The sequence below is a fragment of the Lepus europaeus genome, chromosome 14 (assembly GCF_033115175.1).
Source record: "Lepus europaeus isolate LE1 chromosome 14, mLepTim1.pri, whole genome shotgun sequence".
NCBI classification, from domain to species: Eukaryota; Metazoa; Chordata; class Mammalia; order Lagomorpha; family Leporidae; genus Lepus; species Lepus europaeus.
The window spans coordinates 42,014,203-42,032,930 of NC_084840.1; the positions used below are offsets into that span (position 1 = coordinate 42,014,203).

At 42.8% G+C, this 18,728-nt stretch overlaps 1 protein-coding gene across 4 annotated transcripts in view; it reads left to right on the forward strand.

The window, feature by feature from the left end:
* Positions 1 to 895: 895 nt before the first annotated feature.
* The window catches only part of PTER (phosphotriesterase related), a 75,420-nt gene continuing 57,587 nt past the window's right edge, over positions 896 to 18,728 (forward strand). Inside the window, exon 1 of one of the 4 annotated variants that reach the window (XM_062210509.1) lies at positions 896 to 1,015. Coding sequence is in view for 1 of the 4 variants with exons in the window: in XM_062210508.1 (XP_062066492.1) it covers positions 2,920 to 2,929 (10 nt within the window). In the remaining 3 variants the exon portion in view is untranslated. Of the gene's footprint in view, positions 1,016 to 2,865; positions 2,930 to 18,728 lie in introns of those variants that run through there. The other 3 variants (XM_062210511.1, XM_062210510.1, XM_062210508.1) reach the window with 3 other exon arrangements.

Consider the following 18,728-nt stretch of genomic DNA (forward strand, 5'->3'; position numbering starts at 1 on the left):
AGCGGATGGAAAACCTTCTTCTCTGTCTCTCCTTCTCTGTGTCTGTAACTCTCCCTCTCTTTAAAAAAAAATAATAATAACAAATACCTGTTACAAAGCCTTGCATGAAAAACATTTATTACTATTATTATTATTATTATTATTAGGTTCTTAACCCTTGTGTACCCGACCTCTTTGTAGGAATTCAGGATTAAACTGAGAACAAGCTAATATTTAAAGGTACTACTTTCTATTGTAGCCAACTGCTTCTGACAACATGTTTGGCAGACACACTGATACATACCTCTTCACTAAGCCTGCTTCAGCCACATACAGTGCCTGGGCCAGTGACGTGATCCAACAGAGCACTGTAAAGACGAGGAAACTCGAGCCCCCAGGCATGACACAAAGAAGAATCGGGAACACAAACCCAAAGTCATGTGTGTTCAGGATGGGGTTCCAGACCATACTGTGACATCCAATGGCCAGAGCACCACCTCTGATTTGTTATCCTTGAAGAAAAGGCTCCATTGTTCCAGACTATTCTCTGGGCAAACGGAATTTTGGGAAAACGCAGATCCTTTCCCCTAATCTAGGCCCTAATTCTTCCGAGTTAGACAAATTAGCGATGAGAGGCCTCTGCTTCCAGGATACTTGGGGTTGTCCACAACAGACCCAGCCTTTGCCGCTAAGCGGATCCTGCAGCTTCAAGCAAGTTGCTTGCTCCGGAACAGGCCCGCCCCTGGCTGGAGCGAGTCCAGACTTGGCCTTGAAAGTGGGCGTGGCGGGGCAGGGGTGGTGGGCGTGACCTAGGACTGAGGTGGAGGCGTGGCTGGCCCCCGCGGGGCGTGGCCGGACCTGGCCTGGCCCCAGGGGCGGGGACATGACCCGAGGGGAGAGTGAAGTGGGAGGAGAGCTGGGAGACGGAAAAGGCCCGGGAGTTTGCCTTGGGAAGTGTCCCAGAGGCGAAGGCGGCGCTCGGCGAGCGGAGGGCAGGCGCCCTGGAGCCTGAGCAGGTGCAGGAGCTGTAGGCCCGGTAGGAAGGGTGGGACTCGACCTCCGGGGGCGCCGGCCGGCGAGCTGTGCGCGCGAAGAGAGCGCCGCGAGGCCTGCGCTGGGCAAGGACGGTGCGGGGCCTGCGCTTGGGCCCTCCTGCCCGCGGAGGCTGCAAAGACGGGTCTCGCCCGAGTCTGAGCTCCCGCCACGCTCGGCTTGGAGGCTGGGGGCCGAGGGCCGGGTTTGAGCGATGTGCGGTGGCTGGGGGCGTCTGTTCCCAGGGCGTCCCCCCACCCCGATGACGCTCGAGACTTCAAGTCTCTAAGCCCGGGGACTCAGCCTTGCGCTTCATGGTCTCTCATAAAGATTTTCCGAACACTTGCCAGCGCTGCGGTGTAGGGTGTGCTTGGTGCAGCGCATACCAGAGAGAGGACACCTGCGGGTGAGAACTTCGGCGGCGTCTGGGAGCACGAGTCCGTTGCTCTTTAAATCGTCTCTGTAGAGGAGAAAACCTACGGGCATTTATTCTTGTCCTGAAGGAGCTTCATTCTCCTTGTCACAGAGAATGAACGTCTCTAAGAAAAGAGACCTAGGGCTCTGCCGTCCTCTGGGCCTGTTAAGTCTTATTTCCCATGGACAGTCGTGATCCTTCAGGCCTGATGCAATTCTAGAAATAACCGACCCCCTCCAAAAGGAAATCTCTGTGCACGCTGCAAAGAAAAAACACCAGACAACTTGCTGTTGGTAGCCAGCAACAACTTAATTTTCATAGAGATCGTTTGAACACCAAATTCACAAAGTGCGACAGGACTTTGAAATTCTATTTTCATTTGGGGGGCTAATGTTGCTTTAGTGTTATAAAACTTACTAAGATAGACGTAATATAGACTCTTGGAGTAAAACAGCAAAACATTTTCTTTTCATTCCTTGATGTCAGAATCATAATAGCGGTATCCAACCCTGTGTTGTTTGTCTGAGCCTTAAGCAGTGTCATCACTTCACACCCCTGAGGGAGTATGCTGCTACAGGTGGGAAGTTAAAGCCTTGAACGGTTAAGCTACACTGCAGGGAAGTTTATGGAAGGGAGGAAGGGGTGTGTGTGTGTGTGTGTGTGTATTCCTGACTCCAAGGCCATGAACTTGCTTCTTGGACCACACCAAACTTAACTACCTGAGAACCTTGCCCCTTCTTCAGTGGGGGAAATTAGAGGGATTGCTGGATTAAAGAACTTTGGACCCGTAATGAATAGAGTCTAATTGTAGTTCTAGTGCCAGCTCTGTGACTTTGTACAAGTTGCTTATCTTTTCTCAGCACATAATTTATCTCTAGGTCTCTACTTGAGCTAATAATTTATGGATTTATAAATTAATTTATAAAATAATTTATGGAATCGTTTTACCAGTTGATATTTTTGGTCAAATTTAGTGTTGAAATGGTCAACTGGCTATGAAGGGGCTGTTTACTCCATCAAAGGAATACATACTTTTTTTTGTTTGTTTGTTTTAAAACATTTGTTTATTTACTTGAAAGTCAGAGTTACACAGAGAGAGAAGGAGAGAAGGAGAGAGAGAGAGAGAGAGAGAGAGAGAGAGAGAGAAGGGTCTTCCATCTGCTGGTTCACTCCCCAGTTGGCCTCAATGGCTGGAGCTGCGCCAATCTGAAGCCAGGAGCCAGAAGCTTTTTCCAGGTCTCCCACATGGGTGCAAGGGCCCAAAGACTTGAGCTGTCTTCTACTGCTTTTGCAGACCATAGCAGAGAGCTGGATCGGGAGTGGAGCAGCCGGGACTCGAACTGGTGCCCATATGGGATGCCAGCACTGCAGGCAGTGACTTTACCCACTACACCACGGCGCCAGCCCCAGGGATACGTATTTTATACCTCATTAGACACTGGGGTTCCAACAGAGGACTGGACAAATGAGGACACCCATCTCTTGGGGTTTTTATGATGTTTGGTAAGTGAAGAAATTAAAGGAAACAAAGAAGGAGTAAACAAATTAACACAGCTGCCTGTTGGGCACAGTGGCTAAGATGTCACTCAGGATGCCCTGTGATGGGTTTGAGCCCTGGGTTCACACCATGGGAGGCAGCAGGGAATGCTTAAGTAGTTGGGTCCCTATCATCTATGTGGGAGACCTCATTGAGTTCCTGGTTCCTTGCTTTTCCAGCTTGGCCCAGCTCCAGGGTTGTGGGCGTTTGGGGAGTGAACTAGTAGATGGAAGATCTCTCTCTTTCTCTTGGCTTATCTGCCTTTCAAGTAAGAAAAAGAAAGCAGCTACAAAAAAAAAAAAAAAGAAAAAGAAAAGAGAAGAAAAAGAAAAACAGCTACAAATTGTAAGTGGAGTTGCAATCAAGGAAGATAGAGTGGGAAGCACTTTGCGTGTAGAGGTGAAGAGGAGGCCTGATCAGTTTAGATGCTGATTTAGAAGGATGAGAAGCACCTAGTGATGTTCATTTCTCTGGGACCTGCAGGGGCGGGACAGGTATGAAAGAACTTGGTGTGTTCTGGAAACTTCTGAAGATCTTTGTGGCTGGAGCTTGGGTGATTGGTTCAGGATGAAGTTGGAAAGCAGAGTTGGAACCAGATCACCAGGGCTGTGTGCAGCCTGGAAAAGACTCTGGATTTTTTTTAACCTAACATCAGTAGGGAGCCACTGAAGGGTTTGAGGAAGTGCAAATGATATAAAGGTGACCTGTTGTGAAGCCCAAACGCAAGATCATGGTGGCATAGACAAGGGTAGTGGCAGTGGAGACAGAGGAAGTGGTTTTCAGATGCCACTTAATCAGTGAGGCCTTCTTAGCCACCTCATTTAAAATAGTGCTCCTTGGGGTGGGCTTGGTGATGCAGTGGGTTGGACCACCACTTGGGATGCCTGAATGCTATATCATAGTGCCTGGGATTGAGTCCTACCTCTACTTCTTTTTTGCTGTTGTTGTTTGTTCTGTTTATGCAAAGTGTCCATTAGAAAGGTTCTTTTTTTTCTTTAAAAAAAAAGAGATGTATTTATTTATTTGAAAGAATTCACAGAGGAGGAGAGACACAGAGGGAAGAAGAGAGGGAGAGAGGGAGAGGGAGAAGGAGAGGGAGAGGGAGAGGGAGAGGGAGAGGGAGAGAGAGAGGGAGAGGGAGAGGGAGAGAGAGAGGGAGAGGGAGAGGGAGAGGGAGGGGGACAGAGGGAGAGGGAGAGAGAAAGAGAGAGACCTTCCATCTGCTGGTTCATTCCCCAAATGGCCACAAAAGCTGGAGCTAGACTAGTTCAAAGTCAGGAGTTTCTTCTGGATCTCCCTCGTAGGTGTAGGGGCCCAAGCACTTGGACCATCTTCCACTGCTCTTCCAGGAGTATTAGCAGGGAGCTGCATTGGAAGTGGAGCAGTTGGGTCTTGAATTGATGCCTGTATAGGATGCTGGCTTCTCAGATGGTCGCTTAACCCGCTGCACCATAACTCTGACTCCTGTTTTTTTAATGTTTTATTATTTGTATTAATATAAAGAAAACAGATTTCAAGTATTTCATAAGTACGGTTTCAAAAGATAACCATACTTCCCTCTCTCCCCCCTCCCAACCCCTTCTTTTCCTCCCTTTTTCTTTTCATTAATTTTTGCAGATAGAATTTTAATATACTCTACTGCCTCCACTTCTGATCCAGCTTCCAGCAAATGAGCCTGGGAGGCAGCAGATGATGCTCAAATTCTTGGGTTCTACCACCCCCATGAAAGACATGGATAACGGTGTGGGCTCCTGGCTTTGGCCTGATCTACTCCTGGATTTTGCAGGCATTTGGGGAGTGAATCAGGAGATAGAAGTTCTCGTGCTCTCTCTCTCTCTGTGTCTCTCTCCTTCTCTGTCACTCTGCCATTCAGTCAGTCAGTCAGTAAATATTAAAACAAATCAGAAAAGAATCTTCCATATGCCATGTACTGTTCAAATTGCCTTACATGCAGTACTTTGTGCTTGATATTCCACCACAAGGTAGATTTTTAATAAACAAACACTGCAGCACCTCTCACACACCAGAGCATTCCCTATCATCCTGCTCACCTTATTTTTCCTGCATATTGCTTATTCCCATATGGTATACTGTACATCTTGTTTGTAAAGTGTATTTGTAAACTCATTTTCCTAAGGACATCAAGTACACGAGGATACAGTTTTTGCCTGCCTTGTTTATGGCTGTTTCTCCAGCAGCTGATGCCATGCCTTATGTGAAGTGGGCTCTTAATACATATTTATTGAATGAATGGTTTTGATAAATATTTTGGATTTTCATTCCATAGTACTCACTGATGAGTTGGAATTGTCAAAAATCAATAAAAAGAGGAAGATTAAGGAGTTACTAAATTGGTAGTTATCATGGGAAAATAGTAATTCTCTTTGGAACATATTAAGTCTATGTTGTGTGGCTTATTAACTGTTGCTATAGCAAAAGATATCCTATTAAAAGAACAAACATTTATTACCTCTCAGTGTCTATGGCTCTAGATTGGTTCTTCAAGGCTTGGCTTGTTGGTTCTGGCCAAGGGTCTCTCATGAAGTCACAGTCTAGCTATTGGCCAGTGCTGCAGTCATCTTAAGTCATCTTAAGGTTGAGGCTGAGAAGTTTGCTTCTAGCTCTTTCATACAGCTGTTGAGAGAATGTAGCTGGCTGTTGGCTATAGACTTCAGGTGCTTATCACATGACCTTCCCTTAGGTTGGCCCATGATGTGTTTGCACTCAAAGTGAATTATCCAAGAGAAGAAGACAACCCAACATGGAAGTAACAGGTTTTTTTTAGGACTGGAGCTTAGAAGTGGCATTCTGTTACTTCTGCTGTATGCTTCTGGTCACACAGACCAACTGTGGTACAGTGTGGGAGGGAAGTATTTAGGATGTGAACGCCAAGAGGGATGAGGTTTTGGGGAGCTGTTGTAGAGGCTGTGACTTGCGTGGTCCAACAGATGTTGCTGTGGTTTGGATTTGGTTTTTTCTCCTAAAGATTCATGTGTTAGAAGCTTGGTCCCCAGTGCGATGGATCCAAGAGGTAGTGTAACCTTTAAGAGGCGGGGTCTAGCTGTACATATTAGATCATGGAGACATCAACTTTGGTAGGGATTAATGTTTGTCTGTCAGGACTGGGTTAGGTCTTACAGGAGTGGGTCAGTTATAAGTGGGTTGTTACAAAACAAGTTACTCCACACAGTCCCTCTCTTCTACATCCACCACTCACCGCTCCTGCATGTACTCCTTCTATATAATAGTATCCACTCTGGTGACATAGGCAGATCACCCTCACCAGAAGCCAATACAGATGTTCAGTCTCCAAAACTATGAATTAATAAACTTAATAAAAAAAAACTACCTGGTCTCAGATATTTTGTTATCTGGGCTACAGAGAATTATTTGAAAGTCATTAGTCATGATATATGTAGCCCCTGGAAATGTCTAAGAAGGTCCAGGGATAGAATAGAGAGAGAGAAGAGGCTCAAGGAGCCCAACATTGAGAGGGTGGAGGGGAGGTTCCAGCAGAGGAAGTAGTCAGTGAGGCAGGAGGAAACTCAGGACAGTGTCTGTTCCAGAGGCGACTTAAAGAGTTTTTATCTGACTGCCATGAAGACCAGAAGATGCCTGGAACCTGGCTGAAGTGAAAAGCATTTCTGGAAAAAATCCAAAGTATCACAATGGGAAGTGTGACTTGTTAAATTTTAAGCCAGAAAGGAGCAGAGAACAGGAGAACACATCTTGTGTAGATAGAACATTTCTAGTCATTACGAGTCTGTCCATGCCTTTGTACTTAGTGCCTTCCTGGTCTGCAGTGTGGCCACAGGATCCCTAGGATTCGGGTTAAGTCAAGAATCCAATTCAAGGGCTTTAGTGACTCCTCTTGTAGTTAAACTTGAAGACACATGATGAACTGTATAGCAGGGGAGGAGCTTGGAAAATGTCCACCCTTGCCTCCATATGCTTTAAAGTGTTACTACGTGAGGAATCTCTCTCTTCAGACATCTGAAATACCTCAGAAAGTCATACAGGAACAGTGCTGAGAATTCTCAATGAAGCTATATCCTGCTCCCTACCCATTGACTGAAATGATTGTGAATTTTTTTTTCATACACCAAATGTAGCCTCATTCTGTTTGCTTTCCCTGCTTTTTCTAGTGTATTTTCAGTGGTCCAGGTTTTTCTCTGAAGATTTCTGTAACAAAAGTCTTCTCATTCATAAACATCCTCCCTCACTTTAAAACAAAAAGGAAGAAAATACCTGGTCCCACCTGGCTACCCGGCATAAACTCGCCCGATGGTTATGAAGGTGTGTTTCTTGCAAGCTACATCCTCCTGAGTACCTCTGCCTGTTCAGTGTAAGAGTCTTGAGGCTTATCTGTGCATCTGTCCCCTTCCCAATAGAAATGGCCATGTGAGTTGTTTGGCCATTGAAATACAAGTGAGGTGATATATGTCACTTTTAGGTGGAAGTTTTAAAAGCCAGTGAAAGCTGTGTCACAACCTCCCTCTGCTAAAGTGGCCACCCAGCTCGTGGGAACCATCATGGAGGGCCATGGAATGAGGACAGTGAGCAGTATCTCCTGCCTCTCACATAGACTTGTCTGATGAGCTAGAGTTTAGACTCAGATTTGGCAATTTGTTACTGCAGCGTAACCTAGCCGAGCCTGCCCAACATGCTCAAGTGAGCTCTGAGGCACTTGTGTCCAAGGATTTCTGCCTCCAGTTTTCCAAACATCTTGAGAGCCTCAGGGGAGGAGGTGCTGCATATGGTTTGTCCTATAGTTAGCCCGCACCGGGGTGCTGTTCACTGCTTGGGATATTGCCCGAATCATCACCTCAAGAGGGAGTAAAGCAGATTCTGGGCAGGTATCTTTCCCTGCAGAAGGGGGGTGTCCAGGATGTAGAAATGGGGAGTGGGGGGGCCCTTCCAGCCCAAGCAACATCTACCTTCCTAGGTTGTAGGTTCAAAACATGTGACTCAGCTAGTGTCTTCAAAACATGTCACTTCATTCTGGCTTGGTCTGGCCCTTTTAGAGGACCATGATGCACCATAAGCCTTCGAGGAATATTGCTGACACACAGACTCTGCTGATTAGACTGTCTGCCTGTGTTCCTGTGCCTTCTCTCTGGCCTAAATCCTGCACTCTGGGTTTCATTATGGCTAAGGCTCCTCTTACAGTTGGAGAGATGACAGGTACCCAGGTTTCAGTACTGCTGTAGTCAGCTTCATGATTTTAATCAAAGGTGGCAAATGTGGCATTTAGATGTTTAATTGCATTCTGTAAGAGCAGCTTACATTAAAGTGTAAAATATAGGCTCAATGCCTGAAAGGCATAGAAATTAAGGCTCACATTTTTATTTTGAAAAAAAAAAAAAACACTGTGTAAATACATATTTAATTTTCAGTAAACTTTCAGTTATTCTAATACATAGGAATGTTCATGGGTGAGGTGTAAAGAGACAGTTTTTCCCCAATATAGTTATCAATGAATGCATTTCAGAAATTATTTTGTCATCAAAGACCATTTGAAATGAATCACCAGTTCTTACCATTGACTAGTTTCTTTATGTATAGCTTCAAACAGTATTTAAATATGATTCCCTGGCTATCTTATTTTGGATGTAAGAGCATCAGACCTAGATTTTGCCCTGAACATCCTGGAGGCAATGTGTTCGCTCTTTCACTCTGACTTAAACAGAAGAGAAGCAAGAAGCATTTTGCTTTGGGCAGAGCCGTGCTGCATTCTTAGAGATGTCGGCTATAAATCCAGTCTCCCCAGAGGTTAGCAATCAAAGTTCTCCCCCTCTCGAACTCATGCGAGTGATATGATGATGATAAATTGCTTGGACATGACTGCCCCAAGCACTCGTGTGATGAATTATGTGGTTCAGGGCATGACCAAAGATTGTGTATTGTCAATCTGCCATACGGAGTATTGGCAATAATCATAAATAGCCTTCTGCCAATTCTGGTTTCTGCTTTGCATATTAAATTAACTGTTTCCATAGGTCATGGTTCTTAATTCGTATTCACCTCTAACTTCCACAGAATTCACTTAGTCAACCTTTTGTATTTTCTGTTCTCTATTCATTAAAAAAGTGTGGGGTATGCTCAGTTATATATACAGTAAACATTGTCTTTTTCAAGAAACTGGTAAAATAGTAATTATTTCACTAAATCCAGAGTAATAATAGCTTATCTTGCAATGCTAAATTGGATAATTATTTGGTGTCTAGAATGCACTTTGAAGAGCATATTGGTAAATAATGCTGTTAATTTAATGCTTTTTGTGTAGTCAAAAAAGCTGTGCAGCCACAAAATCTTCAATATTACTGTGTATCAATATTACTGTGTATCAAGAATAATTCTTGATGTTATTTACCATTTTCAAAATTTTGTGTGTTGATTTTTAAACCAATTTTGATATTTTCATCAACTCGTTATCTCATTCTTAACACCTCCACATTTTTACAAGTCTTGTCCACTGTATTCCTTGCGTATCTGTAAAGTTAAATGTTATCAGTGTTACTTCCTGAAAGTTTAGGGGAGAGGTAAAACCTAAACCCTAGTTCAGGGCTTTTCCCTACCACACAGCTTCTATGTATGTTGTTTGATATTTGCTTAATTTTTCAACAAGTTTTTCTAGTATGCCCTAACAAAAAATTAAAATCATGATTTATTTAGTCTGATTCTATACCCTGAGCTGTCACTTCAATGTCATCAAAATGTATCCTGATTATACAAAGTACAAGAAAAAGGTAATATATTTGAGTCCAATTGACATTTTGAGATTTGTTGTTTATAGCCCTTGTCTGTACTCTTGAGGAACAGTGGTTTTCCTGCTCATGGTATTGAATTCTCTGTTTAGTGGAGGGTCAAGCTTGTGATTATAAAATAAACTGAAAGTGTGTTGTTGTAAAAAGAGAAAAAATGAGAAAGGAAGCAGGAGCATGGGTGGGAAGTATCATTATGCTCTTAAGTCTGTATATATGAAATTTGCTCACGTTATATACATTTTTAATGTAGCAAAAAGGGTTAGGTTGAATTGCACATTTCTGGCCATTCCCCCCCTTTATTTTTAATATTTATTTGAAGGGCTATTAGAGAAAGGGAGATTCAGAGATTTTCCATCTACTGGTTCACCCCCCAAATGGCTAAAAGAGCTAGGGCTGGGCCAGATGGAAGCCAGGAGCCTGGAGCTTCTTCCAGATCTCTTACATGGGTTCAGGGGCCCAAGTATTTGGACCATATTCCACTGCTTTTCCAGGCACATTATCAGGGAGTTGGATCAAAGGGGAGCAGCCCAGACTCACACTGGTGCTCATATGGGATGCCAGCCTTGTAGGCAGCAGCTTAATCCACTGCATCACAATACCAGTCCCACTGGCCAGCCCTCTCAACATATTTTCTGTTTACTCTGTGGTTCTAGAATCCCCATGTTGTTGTTGTTGTTGTTCTTCTTCTTCTTTTTAATTTATTTATTTCAAAGGCAGAATGAGAGAGAGAGAGGGACAGAATCTTCCATCTACTATTTTTCTTCCCAAATGACCACAATGGCCAGGACTAACAAGGGCCCAAGTCAGGAGCCTGGAGCTCTATTGGGGTCTCCCACATAGTGCACAGGGGCCCAAGTACTTGGGGCATCTCCTGTTGCCTTCCCAGGCACATTAGCAGGGAGCTGGTTAGGAAGAAGCCAGGACTCAGCAGGTGCTCTGATATGCAATGGTGGCAGGGCAGGCCTCAGCTTAGTTCAGTGCACCACAGTGCCATCACCTCCCTAGGTGTAATTAAAGCCATTTCTATAGCTTTAATTTCTGAGCTTCTGTAACATTGAATGTACTTCAAAAAGTTCATGGAAAAATGAAATTACAAGATACGCTTTATTTTGGTGTAAAAAAAAATTATTTTAATTCACACATAGTTTTTCCATAATACACATTCTCAATGAACTTTCTGAAGATGTTGCACCAAAATAAACTTAATTTTTAATTCCATTTTCCTGGTGCTGTTTGAAATCTCACGTTCACTTGCTCAGGCTGATAAAACTGCCATGATAAAATACCACAAACTGGGAGGTGTCAACAGCAAAACTGCATTTCCTCCTGGTTCTGGCGACTGGAAGCCTAAGATCTGCAAGCTTGGCTCCTTCCAAGACCTCCCTCCTGGGCCTGTGGGAGCCCCTCTTCTCTCCCTGTATCTTCCCATGGCCTCCCTTCTGGGCCTGCCTGTGTGCCAGTCTCCTCTTCTTGTCAGGACACTAGTCCTGTTGGATTAGGGCTGCCCTTAATGGCTCCGCAAAGCCTCTTTCGCACTGGGAGGTGCTGAGGGTTAGGGCTGCAACACATGAGTTGTCGGGGCCACAATTCTGCCCACAGCACTGACCTGCAGTAGTTATGGGCTCTGAAGCTACCAGTTTGGGGGGAGTTTTTAATTTAATTTTTATTTTGTTTTTGCCTAATTTGAGCCACCAGGTGATGATTGCAGATCTCTGGAGGGTCCACTCTGTTCAGGAGCTTCTCAACATTATTTGGAGGACCATTTTATACTTGTGAATTAAAACATTGGAATGATTAGAAAAAAAAATAAAGCAACATTATTAAATAAGTTGGATAAAGTATATTAAGTAAACAAAGAATGTACAGAATCAAGCTATAATCTTTGCTATAACAACATGCAGAGATTTTCAGCCAGAATTTTCTCTCTGGATTAAAACCTTTGCCATGATTCCTCCGTATGCTTCCACCATCCAAAAGTGCAACACAGAGGCAGACATTGGTGTAGTGAAGACACTGGGATGTGTGCATTCCCCATCAGGTTGCCTGGGTTCGAGTCTTGGCCCCACTCCCAATTCTAGCTTCCTGCTAGTGCTCACCCTGATTGGCAGCAGGTGATGGCTCTAGGACTTGGGTCCCTGCACCCATGTTGGAGTTCCCAATTCCTGGCTTCAGCCTGGCCCAGCCCTGGCTATTGTGGGCATGTGGCAAGTGCACCAGCAGATGGGTCCCCATCCATCCGTGTATCTGTCTGCCTCTCTGCCTTTCAAATTACTTTTGAAAAAGAACAAAATTATTCAGAGTAAGTTGTATTCCTATCTCAGCTCTCCTTCCTTAAGGTGGCACCTGGTGCTCATGTAGCTTTAGTATGCTGTGCATTATTGTCCCCATGTCATCAACTGAAAATGTCTAAGAGTGCGAAAAAGTCTCTTAAGAGAGCTGTGAGCCTAAGAAGCTAGAAAATCTCTGACATTTAAAGAAAAAAAACTGGGAAATGGAAAAGCATGAAAGAGTAGAGTTTGTCCATTATTGGTCCTCGTCTGCCATTCCTACTGTCGAGGATTCTCGAAAGCCTGCCTGAGTTCCTTCAGAGTAGAATAATAGGGTTTTCTAATCCTTAAAAAATCTTTTGTAGTAAATTGATAGGCAGAAATCTTTAGAGGATTGTTATATGGATATGTAAGAGTATGTAAACAATATTTGGGGGTAAATGATTGGCAGTTTTAAATAGGCTATGAAATATTTCTCCCTTTCAAAATTGTTGTAAGTTGGAATTTATTGTGGAAGCCGAGTGAGGGCTATCTGGGGGGGGGGGTCATTATACTATTTTCTCTACTTTTGTGAATTTTTGAATATGTCCCTATTACAAACTTTAAATAAAAGAATATTTGAAAAGAAAGAAGAAATGAAACAGAGTCTCCTGGGATGTAAAAAGGTATACATGTTGGCCAGTGCCGCAACTCACTAGGCTAATCCTCCGCCTGCGGCGCCGGCACACCAGGTTCTAGTCCCAGTCGGGGCGCCAGATTCTGTCCCAGTTGCTCCTCTTCCAGGCCAGCTCTCTGCTGTGGCCCGGGAGTGCAGTGGAGGATGGCCCAGGTGCTTGGGCCCTACACCCGAATGGCAGACCAGGAGAAGCACTGGCTCCTGGCTTCGGATCAGCGTGGTACACCGGCCGTAGTGGCCATTGGGGGGTGAACCAACAGTAAAGGAAGACCTTTCTCTCTGTCTCTCTCTCACTGTCCACTCTGCCTGTCAAAAAAAAAAAAAAAGTATACATACATATGTTAGAATATACACGTTTAGGTAAAATGTGGTTGCTCCATAGGAAACTATTATTAAACCCCGTACTAAGAGTGGCTAGGGGCGTTTTTCCTAGTGTCGGCCTCGCTGGTCTGATACAGATTTTGATCATGGTTTGGCACATGCCCGTCTGTTGTCTCCCTGAGTCAGTGTTTTTCTGCCGGTTGGAGTTTCCCAGGCTCTCAGGTAGCAGCTTCTCTATAATCAGTCTCTGGCTTAACAGACTACACTCACCACTGCGCAAATCCACTGAACACAGGAATGGAAGAAGCCACTTGCCGCCAGTGCACCATGGCTGGCTGGTACCTTCCGATCAATAAAAAAAAAAAAAAAAAAAAAAAGGCTCTGCTATTGCAGGAGGGACCTTAGGGCTTCCGGCTGACAGTAGGCAAGAAAAGCTATCCCCCGAGTTCTTCAGAGGAGTGATGTTCTGAAGCCCTACCTTCCACCCAAGTTCTCCCAGCCTCCACATCCAGGATTGGAAAGATCATGAACCTCATTTGCGAGTCTCGTGTTGCTGTGTGAAGTCTCGGGCTTCACAGATTCCCTTTTGCTTCTGTGCTACTTTGCTTCGAACTTGCTCCATTTTCATTCAGCAAAGTGCATCTTCAAGGGTGTTCCTCTTTTGCCTGTGTAAACTCACTATTTTGCAGCAGCTCAGTGTGTAAGTTGTAAAGGATATAATGTTTCAAGTGCCTACAACACTGAGACTGACTTCTCAGCCATTTTTGATCTGGGGTATGTACAGGGAGGGACAAGCCAAGATAGAGTCATAAAACTGCCTTTTGGCAATTTTCATTCCTCCCAGGCATTCTCTTTTCACTTTTTGTCCATCAGTATATTTGAGCAGAGAGCTCAAAACATTTCAAGCTGGGGGTCTCAAGTGCAAAATGATCACCATGAAAATTCTGTGTTGTTCTATTTGCTTATTTCACTTCATGTAATTGTTAGACTTGTAATATATAAAAGAACTTATGCAGTTTCTTAGCATTTAGCGATACTTCATGAACATTTTCTACTGCTTATTCTTGTTTTGATGAAGTAAAAAAGGTTAATATCTAAATTTCTTTTTTTGGATTGACCAAATCAAGATTGTAAATTATTTTATGTGAAATTTTCATAATGCAGCATGTAGTGATGCTGTAGTTTTTGTGAGCCAATTTCTACTTCTTTATTTTTATTTTTGTGTTAGTAACACTTTGACCAAAATAAGTTTGCATTCATTATATTTTGTATAAAATATAATGTGATCATTTCACAACATTAAGAGTTTCTTACATGTCGTTTCTATACAGAGTGGTATATTAAGTTTTATTCTATAAATATTGGAAAGCTTGTGAAGTAGCTGTGCTATCTCTGACCATAATGCCTTGATCTATATTCTTTATAAGATACATCATACTTAGATTTTTATGCCAACATCGTTTAAAACCATGTCAACAGTTATAGGATTAATAAAAAAGGTCTGAGAGTTGGAATTGGATACTACCCTTCTCTGTCTAATCAGAAATCAAGATTATATTTCTGATGAGTCTGGGAGAATATTACCCCCAGAAAAGGAGTTACTTCTTTAATAGATGAAAGCAAATGAATGTGTTAGAAAACATTGTAGAGCTGTTGAAATGCCCTTTCATTTTCACAAGCTCAGTATAAATTCATCAGTTCTTGTCTAACTTGATTTATTCTCATATCAAGTGTGTTTGCTGTGTCTATGTGCTACCTTTGCCACTAATTACTTAACATTTTTCTTAAACGGAGCCACTCTTTTTATTTTAGCCTCATCCTAAGCAGTAATACTCATGAAATCACAGGCTTGTACCAGTAATACTTCTCTTTCTAAAACGCAGCAAAATAAACAATTATCTGTTGGAAACATTTTAAAATGTGTTTATACCATCTAAAATCAGTTTTAACCAGCAGTGGTCTATAAATCACACTTTTTGGAAACACTGACAAAAGTCAAGCAGATTGTTCACAATTTTTAAAAATTATTTTACCATCCACTACAAAATAAAATAATTCTTGGTTGCTTAAGTTGACAGAATTTTCAGAATTTTTTTTTCAATTGTACTGTGATAAGTAAAAACTTTAAAAACTGTGTATACACCCTGTCTTCGTAGTTGTATATGTATTCACATAAACATATACACAGGTATGTGGACAGATAATGGATCATTTTAGGTGTTACTTGGGAAAGAGCCAACAGTTTTCAGTTGTTCAATCAGTCATGTATTGAAGAGCTAGTAAAACTTCTATTATTTTATACTTGTGCCTCTACTTTCTTCTTATTCACAGCATTAAGGAGACAAGCACTATAAAGAGCGATAATAGGCTGGTGCCGCAGCTCAATAGGTTAATCCTCTGTCTGTGGCGCCGGCACACCGGGTTCTAGTCCCGGTCGGGGCACCGGATTCTGTCCCGGTTACCCCCATCCAGGCCAGTTCTCTGTGGCCCGGGAGTGCAGTGGAGGATGACCCAGGTGCTTGGGCCCTGTACCCGCATGGGAGACAAGGAGAAGCACCTGGCTCCTGGCTTCCGATCAACGCGGTGCACAGGCCGCTGCGGCCATTGGAGGGTGAACCAACAGCAAAGGAAGACCTTTCTCTCTGTCTCTCTCTCTCACTGTCCACTCTGCCTGTCAAAAAAAAAAAAAAAAAAAAAAGAGCGATAATAAGTAATCAGCAATCTGGAACTTCTGGGTTGCGAGGCACTTTTATTTCATTCATCTGTTAGTACTAATCTGTTGTTTATACTAAATACTATAGTGTGGTTTGCCAAAGGGACATCAGACAAAGAATTCTTACAAGGAAAATATCAATAGGTTTCACATTCCTTGTGTAGACATGTTTTACTTTTCTGTAGCATACATCACTATATGTCCATTTCTTTCCTATTTAAACAAATTGAAATGTTGGGAAAGCCACTGCAGAAGCCAGTTAACACCTCTCTACATAGAATCATAGAGTTTATGTATGGGAGTACCTGTATGTATTTCTTTTTATATTCCAAAGTTGATGTTATTTTTATTTCATTCATAAAGAACCGAAGACACCGGAGCCAAAGAATACTCCTCTTTCCCTCTCACATTCATTTACAAGGTGCATTAAGGCAGTGTTTACTTGCAGCATATCCATCCGTGAGCTTCTTCTACACAATGCAAACTCAACCTACATCCATGTGCATCTATGTTGTCGTTAGACAGTGCACATCACCAGTTCCCCTCCCTTGTCTGCAAGGGACATGGAGGTCACCTCCAGGTCTATTCCCCTGGTCATCTTCTATAGTAGTCCTTCCAAAAGTTCTTGGGAAGAGAGAGTAAAATGGAGATGAGTCAGCATAAGGAAGTTCCCACTACGTTAACCCTGTAAGAAAACTGGCTTTCAAATGATTCTAGAAAAAGCCAATCTTTTAACTGTAGAGTTGTTATAATTTTTTAAGATAGGTCTTCCATCTGCTGGTTTACTCCCCAAATATCCCCAACAGCCAGGGCTGGGCCAAGCCGAAGCCAGGAGCCAGAACTCCATCTTGAGCTCCTATGTAGGTGGTAGGGCCCCCAGCACTTATGCTATCTTCCACTTCCTTTCCAGGCACAGCAGTAGGGAGCTGAATCAGAGGAGGTGCAGGCAGGACTGGAGCAGCTGCCTTCATGGGATGCTGGCTTTGCATGCAGCAGCGTAACCCACTCCACCACATTGGTCCATGTTATTTCCTTTTTCGACAGTTTACAAATGACTAGTTCAGATGGAAATGTAGAGGTGATGTCATGGGAAATAGGGCCATTTTATCAAGGCCTCTTTCTGCATGCTCATCTCGGTGTTGGCTGGCTGTCTTCTCTGACGACAGTAGCTCTTTTCCCGCTGGTAGAGGAGGCACCTTCTTCAAGGAAAATCCACACCTTCCTTTTAGTCTGATACAGAACTCATCCTGTATCTGTTCAGTCCAAATTGCTTTTGCTTAAAACAATCTGCAGGCTAACGTGACTGCTTTGGGTGGCATAGTCTGATCTTTCAGAGGGTACTCATATAGAAACAATGAACCCTAAACTAATGGACAGCTGTTTTTACTAACATCATGCAAGTGTGATGGATATTGTAAATACTGGTGGAAGTGGATTGCCAATGTCAGCATTGACTTAATGTTGATTTCCTCAATCAGATGGATGGAACTTTTAGAGATCACTTTGTTCAGTGGCTTTGTTTTATTAATGAGAAAACTGAGGTCTATAATGTAAGTGGTTTTCCAAAGATACGCTTCATAAATCAGCTTTGCTTGTAACATGTATACAGTTGGTAAGGTTCTGACTTGTCTTCTTCTTGGGGAAGTAGTAATATGTTCAGAAGACTGTTATGCTATCCTATCTGTATCCATTCTTCCATTTGACACTGGTTAACAGTTTTTGATGCCACTCAAGATATTTTATAGCTGGTGGCTATTGTATGTAGCAGTAAAAGATTGACCTATTGAATTAGGTAATTAACCTATTGAATCAGGAATTTCTATTGAATGAGAGAAAAAATACCCTAATTTTTGTTTTTCTTTTTTGAAGGTTTTGTTTTTATTTATTTGAGAGGCAGGGTGACAGAGAGGGATAGAGGTTGTCCATCAACTTGTTCACTCCCCGGATTAACACAACATCTAGGGGTGAGCCAAGTCAAAGCCAGGAGACTAGAACTCTATGCATGTCTCCCATATGGGTGGCAGAGTCTCTACTATGGGAACCATTATCTGCTGTGTCCCAGGTGTGTTAGCAGGAAGCTGGATTTGAAGCAGAGGTGGGACTTGATCCCAGGAACTCTGATATGGGATACAAACACCACAAGAGGAAGCTTAACCTGTTGTGCCACAATACCCTCCCTTTACCATTTTTCTAAGCGTCAAAATGTTTTAACCATAATAAGTATAATTTCTGTTCAAATATATGTGGGTTTAGACATTCCAAGTTCTTGATTTTTAATCTATGGTTATACCTAATAATAAAGCAGGTAATAAGAAACCTGATGAACGCAGCAAAAGTATATGTTGATATCAACACATAATAAAAATGCACAAAAGGAGTTATTGTAAAGAATAAGCCAAGAAGTTGAGAGCTGAATTTCATGTGATGCCTCACCAAGAACTAAGAGAAGATTCAGGTAGCAAGTGCAATGAAGACTTTGCCTATGAAGTTAAAAATATCTTCGGAGGGAAGGACAGCTAATTTTGTTTATGTAATAGGTTTATATTGCTCCACAGTTTGTTGATAAAGGTAGCTTTGAGCTTTCAGAAAGCATATCTTCATCCTTTCTGGGTTCCAATTTAGAAAGTGTTATTACTTCTTTTCAGAAACTGAACCACATAGTAGTTCTGAGGTCTCCCAGGCACCCACACTCCAAGAAATAGAAAATTAGTGACCATTATCCCTTCAAAGTGCTGTTATTTGCCATAGCCAAGGAGGCAAGCAATCTTTAATAATACGGGAATTGCCAGCGGTTCACTCTTCTGCTGTTAGGGCTACCAGAGACTGCGTTTCAAATCTGTTCCCTGTGTTTTCAGCCCCACAGCAGCTCTGAAACCTCTGCATTCTTTTCAGTCAAGTTAATTTATTCATCCATCTACAAACGTTTATAGAATGCCTGCTCTGGGCCAGCCATCCTGCTAGACGCTGACTGTGACGTTTGCTCTCACTTCAACACTGAGCAGAGACAATTCCTTAAGAGTT